The sequence below is a fragment of the Amphibalanus amphitrite genome, unplaced genomic scaffold (assembly GCF_019059575.1).
Source record: "Amphibalanus amphitrite isolate SeventyFive unplaced genomic scaffold, NRLGWU_Aamphi_draft 000369F_arrow, whole genome shotgun sequence".
Lineage (NCBI taxonomy): Eukaryota > Metazoa > Arthropoda > Thecostraca > Balanomorpha > Balanidae > Amphibalanus > Amphibalanus amphitrite.
The window spans coordinates 571,908-590,172 of NW_024881863.1; the positions used below are offsets into that span (position 1 = coordinate 571,908).

Here is an 18,265-nt window from a genome sequence, read left to right on the forward strand (position 1 = left end):
TTGACGACCGACGGTGACGGGCTGGATGGCGTGTGTCATCGGTTGGTGGACTTGGTCCGTCACCACGGCCGGGTTAGGTTTCTGATAGTGCAGCTAATGTGTTCCTGCATCGAGCCACGGTCTATCACCGTGCCCGTCTCCTGACACATCCGGTCTCGGTCTGACACCGTGCTCGACTCCTGACACCGGCGCTAGTCTCCTGACACGTCTGACACCGTGCTGTGTCCCGTGACACGCCACTAGGCGGTGTCAGTCGACACTCCACACTCGCCAGACAGCTGGCTCGATGGCCCAGATTGCCGCGCTGATTAGCATAATGCATGGCCTCCGAGACGGCGGAGCGGAACAGAGCAGAGAGAGAGAGGGAGGAGAAAAAGAGAGAGAGAGAGAAAGAGAGAGAGAGAGAGAGAGAGAGAGAGAGAGAGAGAGAGAGAGAGAGAGAGAGAGAGAGAGAGAGAGAGAGAGAGAGAGAGAGAGAGAAGAGAGAGAGAGAGAGAGAGAGGCGCGGATGGGCGGTGCCGAGAGGTCAGCGGCGCCGCGGTTACCTGCCGGCGGCGACAGACCAGCCACTCAGCAGATCAACGAGCCGGCACGGCTCCGCCCGTCTGTGTGTGTGCCTCGCGGGCCTGCCTCCTGTCTGCTGGCTGGAGCGCTGACGGGCGCTGGGTGCTGACGAGGATCGCTGACGGCCTCTGAGTGCTGACGAGGAGCGCTGACAGCCGCTGACTGACACCGAACATAGCTGACAGAACTTGCAGGACAGGTGTCATGACCGACTGACGGTCGCATGTCGGGAAAGCGATGACTAGTCAAAAAGTAGCTCTGATAACCCCCCAGAGTTGAACAGACTCTTGACAGCCAATCCCGGCCGGGGACAATGAGACTCGGAGATGCTGTTGAGACAAGGGCAAACTCGGACCAAACTGCAGCGCTTGACTGACGCTCCACTGCCCTCCGGACGGCTCCAGGCGACATTATAATTCCACGGGAGCGCCGCCCCGCCACCCACGCCCTCCTGTGACCCCGTTCATTGCTGCCTGTTTGTCGTCTGGCTCCCGGCGCCACCACGGTGACCTTTGTGCAGTGCGGGATGTCCAAACACCGGTGCCCGGAGGCGCCCATGGTCCCCGTTCGCCGTCCCTCGGACAGTCGCCGCTGCCGGCTCGTGAGTTGTTTTTGCATTCCGGGCGGTGGCAAGGGATGGGGAGGGTTGGGGGAGGTTGACCAGACAGAGAATTGAGGTCATGGATGAGGACTGCGAACAGAGAGAAGCGCGCAACAAAGCGTCGGGCTGAGTCGAGCTGAAGCGTAGCTTAGTACGTGAGGTACGCGAGTTACGTGAGTTCCGTGAGCTAAGAGCGGTGTGTCCAGCCGGTGTCGGTCGAAATGACCACGCTCGGCGCCGTGCCGCGCCGGTTCTGGCCGGGATTTTGTGAGGGATGTCCGTCTCTGACCGGGCCAGTATTGGGCCAACTGTGATGGAGCTCCGGCGGCGTCAGATGGAAGCCAGTTATATTGCTGCCCGGCTGTCTGCGGCTTATCGAGCCGAGCTGCCGGCCGCCGGATGGCCGGGCGGATGGGCCTCCTCCGTCCGCGCCTGTGGGGATCAGAGGATCAGCGGTGTGATCCGTGTGGAGCGATCGGTGGATCATAGTTGGATCAGGTCACACGAGTCTGTCCGGTAACATTTGTCATTTTAGAATCGGTATTTGAATCGGTACCTCAAGAAAACAGAAGACAGTGTGGGGTGTTTGATATCTTCCGGAAATGTTAAACTCCCAGTCAGTATCGTTAGTTCGTAGCTCTGCCGGTGATGGACAACTCATTGTTGAATTACTGCTATCCGCCGTACCGGGGTCTCAGCATCCCGTCTGCCGGCTCTCCGAGGCAGACAGCAGTTAACCGCACCGCCTGGCTCTCCACCCTTCTCTCAGCGGCGGCTTTCTCATTGTTTGCCGGATCTGAGAGAGACAATGGCTGCCGCCAGTTCCCACCGTCCTCACTCTCTCTCTCTCTCCCCTCTCTCCATGCCGGTCGAATGGCCTTGTCCGCCGCTCCTCTCTCTCCCCTCTGCTCTCTCCTAGTCTATCTTTGTTGGTGTCAGTGTGTACCCGTGTTGTTGAAAGCAGCGGTCGGCCGTGGGATTAGGGATACGAATATTCTAGCATGAAATTAGCGGCGTGTGAAAATAGACGGAGATCGGCACTTGAGTGGCCTGAAAAAAGTGGAGAGCCGCGCTGTGTTTTTGCAAGTTGTACTGTTTACACATGCTTTGCATAATTTGAATATAATCTGGCACACCAATCTGTTATGATTGCTTTGATAGGCGAGCGGGTATTTGTACCGTTAAGAGCATGTTTTGGGGATAGGGATTAATGTCATTGACCGGGAAATTGCGTAGGATCTATTCAAACTCGTAAATGTTGACAAAGAATCCTTTTAAGAAAACAAACTGACGGCGCGTGTTCTTCCTCAGTTATCTGCGCTCTCATTCCCTCTCAGCTATCAAGCTGCTTTCTTTCACAACTCCAATGACCCCGCTCTCGTTCCAGCTGCTTGGTATCGTGACTCCAATCCATGCTCTCCTATCCACTCTCGGTCGGCTCCAGTCATAGCCCGGCTTTCTCTCGTTCGGCCCTTCGGCCTGTCTGTAGACGGGAGGGCAAACTGTCTGTCATTAGATAATGAGACTGACGGGAGAGCTAATGAACCGACGCGGCACAGTATGGCTCCGGTCGGGACAGGTCACAGTGACCAAAATTCTCAATACATCCACTAAGCTGCCTGCAACTGCCGAGGCGACTTTGATCAGTCAGGGTTCCTGGCGTACGCACCCGTCAAGAGTATGCAAGTATGCACTCTACGTTGCCAGATAGTTGATCCAGTCTGACTAGTTTATTCCTGGAGAGGCCAGTTATGCAGTCACTGAACTTCGAACCGCCCGGGAAACGACCGATTTGTGAAGTATGCTACTCAGAAAGGTGCGTCAAAATAGCAGCATAGCCAGTCGGATCAGTTATTATTTCTGTGCCCTATGCTGCTCGCTTCATTTTGACGAGCTGGCAAGATTTTTTTTATTGTGTGTCGGTAAGGATGACATGGTCCAATTAATGGGTTTTGTGCCAGGAACTAGGTGTCGGCTTTATCCGTCGGTTCCGTGTTTAGCGAGGCTTTACCTGTCGACTCCTTGCTTTGCTCTATATTCCGGCTATGACCGCAGGCACAGTGAAAACGCAGGGCTGCAGTGGGGTATGTTTGTGCGCCCTTGCGGAGCGGCAGCGCAGGAGGAGGAGGAAGGGTCGGCCGGCCCGCTGGCACAGTTGGCTCCTCTCCAAACACCTATCAGGGGCGCCGCGACCGATCCCACTGGGGCACCTGTCGCCGCTCGTACTCTGCGCTTACTATTTTTAGTAATCGTGTTCCAAGCCTCCGCCTGTCTGTCGTTTGTTTATCAATCTTCGTCCTTGACCACCTCTCCACGGATTGTCTGCTTCTATTATTCGCCTGTTCCTAGCCTGCCCTCCCTCCTCCCGCCTGCTGCGTTTTCCCTCCATCTGTCCTCAGTCTTTTCCTCCTCACGGCTCACCTACTTTGTTGCCTCGAATATCAGAGCTGGCGCTTTTGTCTGAACTCTCAGCCGCTACCCACCAGTTCCGGGTCATTGCCATTCCACGCAGCCACTCTGCGTTACAGCAGTTGCTTCCGCGAGCTATTCAATGTCCATAGCAATCACCGCCTGCCGGAGCAGACCGCTCGATACGAATTGGCCTCTCCGTTCGTTGATTTGACATTTCGAGAGGGCTCTTCTGATGACCGCATACGTCCGATTTGATGCTACTGGTCTGTCTATGCGATAGGCGGAAATGTCTGTCTTCCCTGGACTTTCCTAGGACTTGCGTCACTCCTAGTCTAGGACTGACGCTGGTAGGCCCGCACCTTCGATTAGTTCCTGCAGGCTTGCTGTACCCATTGCCTCCACTCTCGCCCTGCTCCCTCCGTTGATATTGCTATCCACCGGGCGTGTCCTACGCCCGTACCGCAGTTTCTCCCGCTCCGCCGTGGGAGTTGCGGCGGCCGCAGAGGAAGGGTTTCACACTCCTGGCTCTCACTGTGCCGCTCTCCGACTCTCTCCCTGCCGCTCCCCGCTCTCTCCGACCGAACGCCATGTGTCGCCGACCTTGTCGTGCCTCTGGTGGAGGCCGGGACATTTATTGTAGCGGAGGAAAAACGTAGGTGACTTTTGAAGAATATATTGAAGAATTCCGGACGATAGATGATGTTGAACGGTAGACGAGGGTGAAATTGAAGAACGCAGAGTAGACAGGTAGACCAGAAAACGCACTAGCACTATCGATGGTCACTGTTGTCCGCCGAGGCGGACACACCGGCGCCGCCGCGGACGGGGGCGCCGTCGGATTCACTCGCAATACGCCGGCGCGCGTCGGGGCGCCGGCGAAATCGCGCACTGCCACTGAGCTACGCGCTCAGCGGCGTTCACTTTGGCAGCCCACTGGGGGTGCCCGTTCACTTTAGCAACCCGCTGGGGGTGCCTGTTCACTGCGGCAATCCACTAGGGATGCCGTTCACTCTGGCAGCCCGCTGGGGGTGCCGTCGGAATCGTGCGCGGTGCACGATTCCGTCACTTCACTGACACCGGCGCACATCGGGGCGCCGGTGGAGCCGCGCACCGCCACCGAGGACTGTACTCGGTGGCGTTCAAGTGGAGACTGCCCGCAGCGACTCGAGGAGCCGCCGCGGGCACAAAGAACAATCAGTCGTACATCTAAAAGCAATTAGAATATGAAACGAGAAACCTGTGAGAAGAGCCAGAGCAGGCTCGCGCGGCACGTTCGGTTATACGATACGGCGGCGGCGAGCACGAACAGCCGTCAAGTGTGAAGCGATAGCGCGAGTGACAAATTGTAGGCAATTAGAACTTGAGACGAGAAACTAACACAAGAGCTGGTCCAGGCTCACGGGGCATGACCAGTACTGCGATAGATCACGCGTGGCTGTCAAATGTAAAACGAAAGAGAAGAACAACAGGGCAGTTCATTTCGTCGGTGACACACTCCTCCCCTGTGATCGACTTAAGACGGGAGATCACACAACCACTGAACACCGACGGAACATTCTGTACATCCACGAGATTCACGACTTCGCTACGCAGGTTCTCGCGAGTTCTTCCTAAACTACACAAGCACCTATACAGATTTATGGTACACTACCTATATCACTTAGTACTAAATCATAACGAATGCAAACACTTTCGGCACCTTCACAATCGTTCATTGCGCTAGACCTCGTCCCTGGTCATCTGCACATTAGTTCACTGGTCGCGTCACTTCGTCACTTCTGACGCCAGTCTCCGGTGCGCAGTGTTCGGCTACACCAGAAACGCAACGCGAGTGTTCACACGGCGGTTGCCGGTTTCGGTTGTTGTTCACCAGAGCAGCTGATGTGTTGTCCTTGCAGCAGTCAGCTGATCGGTCGCTGCTCTCAGTAGGTCAGCAGGGTCCTTCGTCGCCTCAGTTTCCCTCGGTACTCAAGGTCAGTGTCAACCGGCAGCGCGGCACGCGCCACTCAGCTGAGCTCCCCCACCTCCAGATGTCACGCGCGCCTAGTGGCCGGCTGCGCGGACGGGGGAGGGGAAAGCGGTCCATGTGGCGAGCCGGGCTAGAGGGGGACACAGGAAAAGACATAAATCTCGGCGAGTTTGGTGTCTGCTCCACGGGACGGAGGGTGAGATGAAGTTTCAGAAATGGTCTAAAGGCCAGGCTCAGTGGGTCAGTAGGAGCACGGTCGAACTACAGCTGACAGGATGTGGGAATGATGTGGCGACAAACCCGTTCACTACAGCTGAACTGCTTCTTCTAGGACAACGACCACGGTGACCGGCCGTGTGTGGGTCGCTCCATTCGCTGTGACGAGTCGTACAGCGCGCACTCGTCCGTCCGGTCCTGGCAGGGGCTCTGTTCTCGAACCAGGGACCAGAGTCCTTTCGATGTGCCAGGTTTTGGGATTTTTTCTTTCTTCCAACGGCTCCGGATGTGTCGTAGCATCCAGAGTTTCTCCTTGAGGATCTGCACCGTGATCCGATACGGAGCGGCGATCCTCACGGGGTCGAAGATAACCGCAGTTCTCCTGAGCGCTCCTCGTCTGGTCGTCTGCTTCTTACTGTCTCGGAACTGGGCACTCGGCGAGTCTCGCTCTTCGTCCCAGACAGCACCCAGAGCTCCTTCGGCAGGGAGATAGGTGTCATCGTAGTCCGCATCGGGGTGTGCTTTTCTCACATATGGTGTGCTGCTTTGCACTTCACTCGTGTTGTTCATCTGGTTTTCGTGCCGGAAGTCTTCCTTTGTGAGCAGATCGGGACAATCTCTTCTTACTGCTCTGGCGGCCTCTGACACGGTTCGTTCTGGTTGATGGACGTCGTCCATACAGACACTGCTGTGTCGCGCTTCCGTGGTCTCTGTCTTCAGTTTGACTTCTGCATCTACATAATGATCGGTGACTGTTTTCTGCGGCACAAGGTCAACGGACGCCAGCCACGATTCGGTTTTGAAGACGGCTTCTTCCTTCTCGTTCTGGTCTGATTCTTCTCCGGCGTTCAGGTCCGGCAGGAGGCAGTTTTGAGCCGTTCTTTCTTGTCGGATGAACTGTTTCTGATCACCCGTCTCCTGGATATCCGCTACGGAGGCCACAGCCCTTTCACGGAATCGTTGCGGGACGTCAGTTTGACCTTTCCGCATGTCTGACTCAGCGGGTGGTCGATTGCTGCACAAGGCGCCAAGCACCTGGGCACCAGCGTCGGAGATCACCTGGATTTCCGGGTCTTCGCTCGGTTTTCTGGCTGAGGGATGCTGCAGGGAATTTGCTGCCTCAGCTGTTTCACCTGGGTTCAGTTTTTGGAGGCGTCCTTCTTTCGAGCAGGATTCTTGAGTCGCCTCTTTCAGGTTCTTGTTGCTAGCGAGTTCTTTTTCCAAGTTCAGCAGGTCTGGCCCAGCGGGTAGCTGGTTGTCGAATGAGATGCCAAGTACCTGGGCAGTAGCGATGGAGATCCATCTGGTTGTCACTTTCTGGCTGTCCGTAACTTTCAAATTCTGGACACTTTCTGACGCCGGTATCTTATCTTTGGGTAACTCGTCGATCCAAGATGGTCTGCTTATCTGAGGGCTAGCTGGGACGGGGCTAGCTTGGAGAGGGCGGTGGAGTGATAGCAGAGGTTGCGGGAGTCTCGTCACTACCGTTCGCTGTCCCTCCCGTTCAGCTTTCATGAAGTCGTCCCTTCTGCCGGCGTTTCGACGATCATTCATCTGCTGTCGCCATTGTGCCTCCAGCGCAACTTGTTCCGCTTCGTCTTTGGCGATTTGTAGTTCAATTTGTCTTTTCATTTCATCTTCCTGACGCTTCAACTCCGCTTCTTGATTCTCTATCTCCAGTCGTTTCTCCAACTGCTTCACAGTCAGAGCTTTCATATGCGCTGTGAGCCGAGCCTCAGCAGCGGCGCGGGAGACAGACGAACTGCAGCTCACCTCTGTGATTTGCTGTAGTCCGCGCTGTATTCTTATTTCATCATCCAGTCTTCTCAGCTCCCTCTCCAGACGCCATAACCCTTGTAGCGTCTGCCTCTTCAACTCATCATGTCGGCGCTTCATCTCCAGTCGTCTCTCCAACTGTTTCACATACAGAGCTTTCTTGCGCGCTGTGAGGCGAGCTTCAGCAGCGGCGCGGGAGACAGATTCACTGCAGCTCACCTGAGACGCCGCGCGGCGGGCTGAGCCGTGACTCCGCCGCGAGTCAGGGCGCGGCCGCTGCAGCGTCGAAGTCTCCATGATTTCTTCTGTTTCTTTCATTTTCTGACCTACGCCGATAGCGCCTTCACGCTACGTTTTCTTTTTCTGTTCTTGTTTTTCCATTTTCGATGAAGTTTCCTCCGCTTCTGATTTCTTCTGGCCTGATCCGGCCCGGAGGACCATTAAATGTCGCCGACCTTGTCGTGCCTCTGGTGGAGGCCGGGACATTTATTGTAGCGGAGGAAAAACGTAGGTGACTTTTGAAGAATATATTGAAGAATTCCGGACGATAGATGATGTTGAACGGTAGACGAGGGTGAAATTGAAGAACGCAGAGTAGACAGGTAGACCAGAAAACGCACTAGCACTATCGATGGTCACTGTTGTCCGCCGAGGCGGACACACCGGCGCCGCCGCGGACGGGGGCGCCGTCGGATTCACTCGCAATACGCCGGCGCGCGTCGGGGCGCCGGCGAAATCGCGCACTGCCACTGAGCTACGCGCTCAGCGGCGTTCACTTTGGCAGCCCACTGGGGGTGCCCGTTCACTTTAGCAACCCGCTGGGGGTGCCTGTTCACTGCGGCAATCCACTAGGGATGCCGTTCACTCTGGCAGCCCGCTGGGGGTGCCGTCGGAATCGTGCGCGGTGCACGATTCCGTCACTTCACTGACACCGGCGCACATCGGGGCGCCGGTGGAGCCGCGCACCGCCACCGAGGACTGTACTCGGTGGCGTTCAAGTGGAGACTGCCCGCAGCGACTCGAGGAGCCGCCGCGGGCACAAAGAACAATCAGTCGTACATCTAAAAGCAATTAGAATATGAAACGAGAAACCTGTGAGAAGAGCCAGAGCAGGCTCGCGCGGCACGTTCGGTTATACGATACGGCGGCGGCGAGCACGAACAGCCGTCAAGTGTGAAGCGATAGCGCGAGTGACAAATTGTAGGCAATTAGAACTTGAGACGAGAAACTAACACAAGAGCTGGTCCAGGCTCACGGGGCATGACCAGTACTGCGATAGATCACGCGTGGCTGTCAAATGTAAAACGAAAGAGAAGAACAACAGGGCAGTTCATTTCGTCGGTGACACCATGCAATGGTGGCGATGAGAACGACCGGTAGAGCCAGTTATGATAATGACACTCGATTGTGGACGTGACGACGTGTTTGGATGGTCGTTTTCCGGACACAATACCGTACTGTCTCGGTTAGTTTGTTTCATTATTTGTGTCTTCAATTGAAATTGCCCCAAGCTTTGAGCGGAATGACTTCCAAATGACACGTTTGGACAATGTGTGGAGACCGTATGGTGTCTTGGGTGTGGGTGCGTTTTTGTCCTGACCGCATAGTCGTTATTTCAGCTCGGCTGAATATCGGGTCTCATGAAAGGTAGATTGACGCCTTGTCCTCCACTGCTAACCCTCAATGATTGCAAGGCTCGATGATATCGGGTTCATAGTTCTTCATGACTTGCAGCGTGCCCTGTCATATCTTACGACTAACCAGTGCTTCGTCGATCCATGCGCTGACATATCGCACCCTTCTGTTCACAGCTTCAGATCAAGGGTCTGTGCGAGGTGAGCGCCGAGCGGGCGGGCGGGGGCGGCGGTGGGGGCGGGGGCGGCGACCAGTCGTCGTCGCCCACCACTCCCTCGTCCCTCTCCACCGAGCGGCGGCTCAACGAGATCCGACCGTCCCCGCACAAGTTCCTGCGGCGGCCGGCTGGCGGCGCCACCGGCGCGCCGCTGCCGGCCCGCCACGGACCTGAGGGCCGGCGCAAGATTCACATCGGGGCCCCGCAGCGCAAACGGTCCGCCTCGCAGGTACGGACAGTGGTCACTGCCGGAGGCGGGGAAGGCTGGGTCGTGGGTCAGGGAGTCTGATCCTGGTGGGCCAAGCGATCAATTATGACCGACAGATGGCGCCACTTGGGGAGGGGCAGACGATAACATGGAGATCATGAAGATCATGAGCTAAAATAATCATGGAGCTACATTGAGGTCCTCGCAGAGCTATGTATATCAAGCGTAGAGCTCCGAACTTACGGCATGCAAAACCCGTGGCTGTGGAATTTGATGGTGAGCGTTTGACAGCGCTAAATGAGCGACGAGTCATACGAGTTCATTCTGCAGAGACGACAGGTTGGGACCGCGCGGTGTCGAAAAGTCAATGCCCTCGTCAAAACGGATGATTCTGGGAATGTGCGCTGCTTAGTAGTGGGACAGTTTTCATTCGTATGACATTTGTGAGGTTCAAATCCGGTGCTATAGTATGACTACTGTAAGTGCACAGTTGCCGTAGCATATTTGAAATGTCACGCGGCTTTGCTGCGAATGAGCGGCTTATAACAGTCGAGCTGGTATTCTGCCTTTTATTTTCCCGTGCTGCAGACATTCTCACTTTGAGTCGGAGAACATGGCGGACTCGCTCTATTTGCCACCCCTGAATATGGGATGATTCCGGCGTATAAAAGAATTACCAGTCGGCGGACGGCGGGGCGATTTTTGCCGATGGCTCCGTGCATGGCGCCGGGGCCGTTTCCGTAATTGGTCGGCCGTTTAATCGGTTTATAATCGCGGCGGACTGGACGACCGCTGGTCGTTCCGCCTCATTCTTTCCTGGCAGTCTGGCTGGCGGCTGGCCTGGCTCCCGGTTTTACTTGCCGGTGCCGGATTTACCGGGTGTGTGTGTGTGGGGGCAGCCGTGGGGACCGCGACACGTAGACGCTTCTGTCCGAGCCGATTCCTTACCTGTGATGTCATCCGGGGGGGGGGGGGGGGCTGTATGAAGAGGGGTGCGAAAGACGCATTGTTATGTAACCAACCAGCGGTGACCGACGCCTGAGTGATGGAATGATGACCGATTGCTAAAGTCAAGTGGCCTGTTTCGCAGCAGTCCCCTGCCGCCGGCTGTCCAGTCTAGACGGATGGTGTGTTTGTTTTCCTCAAGCGCCTTATGCGCTCCGTTAGCTCCAGGAATGTAGGAGGCATGCAGCTCATGTTGTGTGACCCAGAAAACACTTACGGGGCACTAGGTAAATCGGCGTTTAGCGCAGCTAGGAGCTTTTTCCAATCGTATACGAGCGAAAAATTTTGTGGTACCATGACTTCTCTGTTTGGCCCTCTAGGGGCAATGAACCAGCGCGCGGCCGCTGCGCAGCCAAGACGTCCGTCGCGGTCACGTGACTTAGGCTAGGGGACGCGCGCCCGCGATAACGCTGTGTCCCATTTCTGCCTGGTCTGTCTGCAGCGACACACGCGTTGCCGTCCGCCTCCCCGCCGCCGCCATGTCATGTTATTCGCTTGTCGCGTGTTATACCTCATCGGGCTGTCACCTCACCCAAAGACGCTGTTTTCGTGAGAATATAGCCCCGAATCACTTTCGCACCGTCTTTGCTAGCGCGTAGGAGCATTGGAAAATGTTATACATCATCATTCCAGCTTGGCCCTATTCTTGACTATGGTTACTAGCCAGCTGTTTTGTGTATGCTGTATATTTCTCTTCGCCGTCTTATGCCTCTTTGTTTGACCTGACCCTCCTGCCCTGTCCCACAGAGCATGCCGTCGCCCCCGGAGAGTCTGTTCCGGGGTCTGTCCACGGGCGCCGAGCCTCTCTCTCTGCCGGCGCCGAACCCCGACGCGCCGTTCTGTCCCGCGCCCGCCTCTCCTCCGGGCGGAAAACGGAGCCGACACGAGTCGACCAGCTCGGCAGCGGCGCTGTCTGTCAGCGGGCCGCTGTCCCAGCTGTCCCAGCTGTCCCAGCAGTCCCAGCAAGGACAGGGACAGCAGCAGCAGCCGCCGACCAGCCAGGCGCGACAGGCGGGCGACGCTGGCGAGCAGGGTGAGAGATTGAGGGGCGAGGGACGGGGATAGGAGAGGTGGAGAGGAGGGAAGGGATGGAGGTAGATAAGGGTGAAAGTAGTGAGGAGAGCAAGACATCCGCTTCCATCGTTGCGGATGTAATCCAGTGATTCGAGTGAAACTACCCATTGGTGCATTGAGTTCATTAATCAGCCTATCCACGTCCCTCCAATTCGTTCCGTAGTAATTTGATCAGACAGTGGAGCTCACAGCAGACCACTGATCCGCGGTTCAGAGTCTTAAGCCTACTGCCCGCCGAAGTCTACTGCCAAGGGTATCACACTGATGTGTGGCAGCCACAGACGAGCTGAGCCTAATAAGCGATTTTGGAGATTAGAGAGGATCGTTCTGTCTGTAATAAGACGGAGATGCAATTAGGATGACTGCGGTGGCTGACGTTTTATGGTATGCATAACTGTATGAATGCTTGTTTGACTGTGAGATGTTTCTCTATCAATCCATGTTATTCGTGTACATAAGATCATCCGTCGTTAGCTTTTCCCTCTAACGATCACAGTATATGACGAAGGTAACATCCGAACGTCAGCAGTTGCATGCATTTATTCCTAGGGATGACGTCCTTCCGCCCGCTCTCACGCCCCCTCCCCCGCGATGATAGGAGCGTCCCATACCTGTCCGGCCCGCACCTAAACCTCAGCCCTAGTGCTGCACCATGCACACTGGACAAAATTCCAGCGTGTCCATCCATCAGATAGCAGCAATTCATTCCCGTTTAGGCAGCAGAGGCTTTGCACGGTTCGTCAGCGCGCAGTCCGCCATCACGACCCGTCCAACAGGGCCGTCGCCTTTTTGACAGTCGCTGTGTGTGCGGTGTGTGGAAATTGGCCGCGCGTCCCCGTGAGAGAGCGCCGCCGCTCGTTAAAATGTTATCTCTGCAGTGGCCGATTGGTGGCCATTACTGGACGATGCCATCGGCGGGACTGTGGTTAGGTGTAACCGCAATCGGCTTCGTTCGTCCGCCGCGTCAGGCCGGTCGGTGGGACGATACTCGAGGTCATGGAGTCCAGACATGGGCATGGACATTCGGTGGGGAGTCACCAAAAGGCGCCTTCGAGAGGAGAGAGATATGGTCTTAGGCCGAGCGGGAGTAAACCGGTGTTTTCCGCCATATAGTTGGTGAAGGCGAGCTGATGGATCTCCCCGGGTACTCGAAGACTGCTCAGAGAAGCTCGGGTCAGATAGGTTGTCATTGCTTGGTAAAGACCATGATGGGAAAGGTAGAAAATCGTATCCCCTGCCGTGCCTCGTCCGAGGCTAAAGACCTGACAGCTGAGCTCAAACCGGCCTGCAACGCAGGCTATAAATGTACCCACATTTCTGAAATGTCCGCAAGTGAAACGATGCACGACCAGATAATACATTTCCCGGAACCTGCGCACTCGCTGGTAATTATACATGCAAGAACTTTTGCTAATGAATGAATGAAATTTAGCGTGTATAATACGGGATTAGGTGCGCGAGCTGTGCCGAGGCTTAGTTGAAGACAATGTCGGTGTCGTTGGATGATCTCACCCACAGCGATTATCGGCATACTGCAGAGATTTGACAGTCCCGAGCCCCGCTGATCATGGTGTTTGACAGGCGAGAGAAGACAGAGAGAAGTTATCCTCAAATCTGGTAGACAGAGAGTGCGATTTATGATCGAAAGGCATGGAGCTATGTTTGAAAACCGATGGGACTCAACGACGGCATCTATTTGATAGATTCACTTGGATGCTTGCTTTCTAGCAACTCGTAACGCTAGTTTAGTGTGAAACTGGTTCAGCTGATACCCATCGCTGATATCCTGTGCGCGTGATCCGGCTTCAATGCGCAGGAGTTTATGTAAAGTTCTGCGAGAGGAGCCTTCAGCCACCTCTAGCATTGGCACACGATGTAGGATATGCAGTATGTTGACGGCTCAGTGACGCGGGAACCTGCTTACGGAGTCGCATAGCCGAGTCCTACGCGGTTAGTAGCATAGCTGCATTGAAGGTCACGTCGGTTTAGTGATCGCTATCAGCATAGAGGACTGTGTCCAGCCGATTGCTATCAAAACTACACGTGCTCGCCGGGCAGACATTGTTTGCAATGACTGCAACGCTGGCAGTGTACTACCAATGGGCCCGCCATAGGGTATTGTTGCCAGGAGTTGCCAGTGGACAAGCGTGAGCGAACTATGAGCCACGACGGGTAGACAATGGCGGTTCTGTCAGTGGCAGTGGTGACTGTATTTGTCGGAAAGACATGTTGAACGGAAAACGCCGTTACCGATAGGGCTTGTCGATTCTCTTTTCGGGTCTTTGAGGGTCCGGAATACTACCAGACGTTGAAACTGTCTCGTTGAGAGTTGAGACGTCAGCTGACGGTCGATCTGGTGTTTGACTGGCTCTGTTTAATGTCAAACATTGACGACTCTCATTGATAGACGTAGCAGAATGGCGCCTCACAAGGCCGTCTAGCCCACAACTGCCAAATACCTACTGTTCTGTCTTTGCCACCTTAACTTCCTTTCCACAGCGCGAACCGGTCGTTTGCCTGGTTAGTGACTCTCAACCACTGCCTCTCTTGTCCTATTCAACATTCACCATTGCCGTGTCTCCCGACTGTCCCGATGTCCGATCTCTCGTCTAGGACAAAAGGCTGTCGTCCGTCCCCCTCCCGGACACTATGTATTATACAATAGGCTGGCGGGGTCGGCGGGGTCGCCGCTTGCCGTATTAGTATACCGTAGTATACCGAGAGGTCATCCACTTCGTGCTAGTGGTACTGGTAGGGGTATGTCACAGCTGGATCTCTCTCTCTCTCTCTCTCTCTCTCTCTCTCTCTCTCTCTCTCTCTCTCTCTCTCTCTCTCTCTCTCTCTCTCTCTCTCTCTCTCTCTCTCTCTCTCTCTCTCTCTCTCTCTCCCTCTCTCTCTCCCTCCCTCTCTCTCTCTCTCTCTCTCTCTCCCTCCCTCCCTCCCTCTCTCTCTCTCTCTCTCTCTCTCTCTCTCTCTCTCTCTCTCTCTCTCTCTCTCTCTCTCTCTCTTTCAGGTTTGAATTGAAAGAAGGAAACACGTCCATGTTAAACACATTAAAGGAAAAGTGCCACCTTCTTGAAATATGAAGATATCGTTGGTTTTTATTTTGACATTATTATTTTCCATTTTCTTTTCAAAGCCGGTGCCAGAAGTGCATAATTCGCTAAAAAGTATTTCAAACTATTTAACATATTGGTACTATGTTTATACTCTCTACCGCAGCTACTGTATGATGTCATAGCGATGACGTCACACTCAAGCCAATCAGCCTTGAGGAGGATAGACTCGTCGGACTGTAGCGGTTGTAAACAACTTGTCGCCCCGTGTGTCTGCCCGTGGCGCTAGTTATCTGTCGAAGGTAAGGGTGAAAGATGGATATAATGGCCATGGAACGCTATTTTAGGATTATTGGTGAATAGCAAGAATATAGTTTTGGTGGTTTGAAATTGTTTGTCCTCAGTGATTGGCTTGATTCTCATTTTGCGGCATAAGCGGCTGTTTGGTTACATTGCATTTTTTATGATTGTGTAATTATTATGATTATGTTCCTCCAAAGTAGGCATCACATATCAATCTCAAAGGCAGATCATCTTCTTTTCATGCCTATAATTTTCTTCAAGAATATTAATAAAAAATATTCCATTTACCCCTGCCTATCATATATCCCATGGAGCTGCCGGTGGAAGTAGGCATGGCGCATGCAACGTGACCTAGCATTGGCGATGTGGTTAATTAGCTTTAAAGTACTATGGAATGCTAAAGGTCATCATTTAGAATGGTTTTCAAAACATTCCACTAGGAAATATTCATTGAAACCTGAAAATTACTTACAAAATGTAAATGTATAGCCACGTCTCAAGAGCATTCAGCCGTCTTCTCAGTAAATATATAATGAAACATAATCTTACCTGACCTAGCCTTACCTACAACCTACAACGTACGGCATTGGTAAAGCTGGCATCACTGTCAGCGTATATTAGTTTGGTAGGTTGTGGGTAGGTAGGTTGCAGGTCAGTAGGTAAGGTTCGGTTAGGTTAGATTGTTTTTAAGATTCCTTTTATCTACACATTTACCGGTTAGCGCTGACGGTGACACCAGCTTTACCGATACCCAACCTACCACCTACAACCTACAACCTAAAACCTACATTCAATGGTGGCGGGTGGTGATAATTGTTATACCTATATGATAATACTGGAGATAAATACCATACAGATTAGCTGGTATCCATGACACACTTTCTTAAGAAGAAGGTCTTCTATTAAATCATGTCTATTTTATAGGAATGAAATGATTTTTGTTGTAGTCACATTCCCTACTCTGACCATCATGTCTGATTATTTCCAGTTACCACTGACAATGCCCAAAACAAGAACAACAAAGGCCCAAAGGTGGCTGTTTGGTAGTGCGCAAAGCTGCTGGTAAGTGGCATCAAAGGATAGGATGTTGTTGTTGTTATGGGTTAGGGCGCGTAGCAACTTGGCTCTTGCGTCCAACATTTCCAGGCACGTAGCCAGGATTTTGCTCAGGGGGGGGGGGGTCACAGGTTGTGGCCTAGTGTTGTACCCCCTCCAAAAAAGGAAAATTGCTCTGATTAGGCCCACTATTTTGGGGGGGTGTCACAGCTGTTTTTATTTTAAAAAAAATCGCCATCACCGAGGGGGGAAGGGGCACGAGGGCATGGCTCCCGTGCCCCTCCCCCCTCCTTGGTTACGTCCTTGGTTATTTCTGAGAGTTTGGATATCACAAAGCTTTAGATATAAATTAGAATGTAATAAGAAGCTTACAGCATTGCACCTTTCCAGACACTGATAATTCATTTGCCTTTATTGTTTCAAAAGTCAATTTTCAACACAAAAAAAGTTGAAATTATTAACTCAAATAATTGCAAATATATACTTTGGTAATTTGCCTTTCGCATCACTATCAACAAAATAATCAAGGGTGACTAAATATGAAATGTTCCTGCATGATCTTCATCGTGAACAATTGTCAAGGTATGATGTTTGCGTGTTGAAATGTTATAAAGAACTTATGTCATAAAAACACAACTTGTAAAATTGTGTCTTTCCATATTATTCTGCAAGTAAGCCTTGGAAGGAAGAGACACTATTCCGTCCTACAGAAGCCATTTAGAAATGTGTGACATGTTCAGCACTTTGAGTCAGTCGGTGCCCGGACCTCAGTCGGCTGTATGACCGTCTCCTCGTCCTCTTTTGTCGGCTCCGCCCCGTGCTGTTCTATAAGGGTGTCTGACCCGCTGCCGCTATCCCCACTGTGAGGTCTGACCCGCCGCGCGCTGTCACCACTGTCGGCCCTCTGTGTGCGCGGCAGGTGGTGGTGGACGTCTCTGCCCTGACGCGCGGCGTGCGTCTGCTCAGTGTGGAGGTGCCGCTGACAGCGGTGCCGGCCGGACCGGCTGCCTCTCCGGCGGCCGACATTGAGCGCGGCACGTGTCCGCCGCCGTTCGGGCCGCTGCAGCTGCTGCAGTCGGCGGCGCAGCTGTCCGTCTCCGTGTCGCTGGCCGTGCCGCTGGACCTGCTGCCGCGGCCGGCGCCGGCGCGCTGCGCCTACGGCCGCCTGCTGGCCGTCGTCTCGCAGCGCGGCCTGCAGCGCAGCGGCGTGCTGCAGCTCATCCAGCAGCTCAACGAGCCGCCCAGCCCGGCGGCGGCCGAGGGCGCCGCGCCGCGCCAGCCCGGCGACGTCAGCACACCTGGCATCAGCGGCTTCTGCCTGGCCGACCGTCAGCTGCACCTGCTGTTCGCCGAGGGGCGCGCCGACGCCGAGCTGGAACAGACGGCGGCCGCGCCGCGCGCTCTGCCGCGCCGCGACGCTCGACTCTGCCACCACTCGGGCCTACAGTGTTTAGGGAGCGCCTGTACCCGCGCCAGCCGGCCGCGTTCCGCGTGCTCGAGGACCGCCCGCTACGCGCCCAGCTGCTCGACACCCGCCTCTACACGTTACAGAAACAGGAGCCGGCGCGCGCCGTCCGCGCCATCAGAGAGTGCTTCCGCACGCAGTGGCTGTCGGAAAATGAACCTGCTTCCCAACGAGGCCGGCCTGCAACAACTGCTGGCCGGCTGTTGGCCGAAAAAAAACGCCTTCAACCGGATGTCAGTTGTCAAATCAACGCGTATTAATGCATTCACTAGGATGGGCTTACGTAAAGCTGTAGAATTGCAAATATATAATGGCACTGTTTTTGATCCGTTCGGTATGCATTGGTATCATATGATCTCTCATTCACAGACGATCAGCTGCGAAGACCCAGATCCGTAGTAGAGGGCTCATCGAGTCCGGGTCCAGCTCCCCGTACTTCCTCCACTTTTGAAACACCGCAGCGCAGATCACAGTTATACATAATATTTAGTTTTCATTCACTTCATAACCGAAGGTTGTTTGATAGGTGATATGCTGCTTGAGTTGCACCCCGGTATATCAATACGAAGCTTTCGTCCCTGCCACATACCAGTGAAGGAGGCGGCGGCGGCGGCGGCCGGGGCCGGGCTGCCCTGCCCACCGACACAGTCTGTGAAATGCCCCAACAACCTTTAAAATTCAACAGGCTTCATAAATGTTTTTTTGCAC

The 18,265-nt window shown here is 54.1% G+C and overlaps 1 protein-coding gene and 1 long non-coding RNA gene across 2 annotated transcripts in view; both read left to right on the plus strand.

Moving 5' to 3' along the window:
* LOC122389744 (protein bric-a-brac 1-like) overlaps positions 1–18,265 on the plus strand; it is a gene marked incomplete at its 3' end in the record, with an annotated part of 47,661 nt that overhangs the window by 21,733 nt on the left and 7,663 nt on the right. The window contains exons 4-5 of the mRNA XM_043382068.1: positions 9,350–9,619; positions 11,351–11,636. Of these exons, the coding sequence (XP_043238003.1) occupies positions 9,350–9,619; positions 11,351–11,636 (556 nt within the window). The remainder of the gene's footprint in view (positions 1–9,349; positions 9,620–11,350; positions 11,637–18,265) is intronic.
* On the plus strand, positions 14,907–17,883 carry LOC122389742. Its single transcript, XR_006258020.1, has 3 exons — positions 14,907–15,035; positions 16,025–16,098; positions 17,012–17,883. It is a non-coding gene; the product is annotated as an uncharacterized LOC122389742 (long non-coding RNA).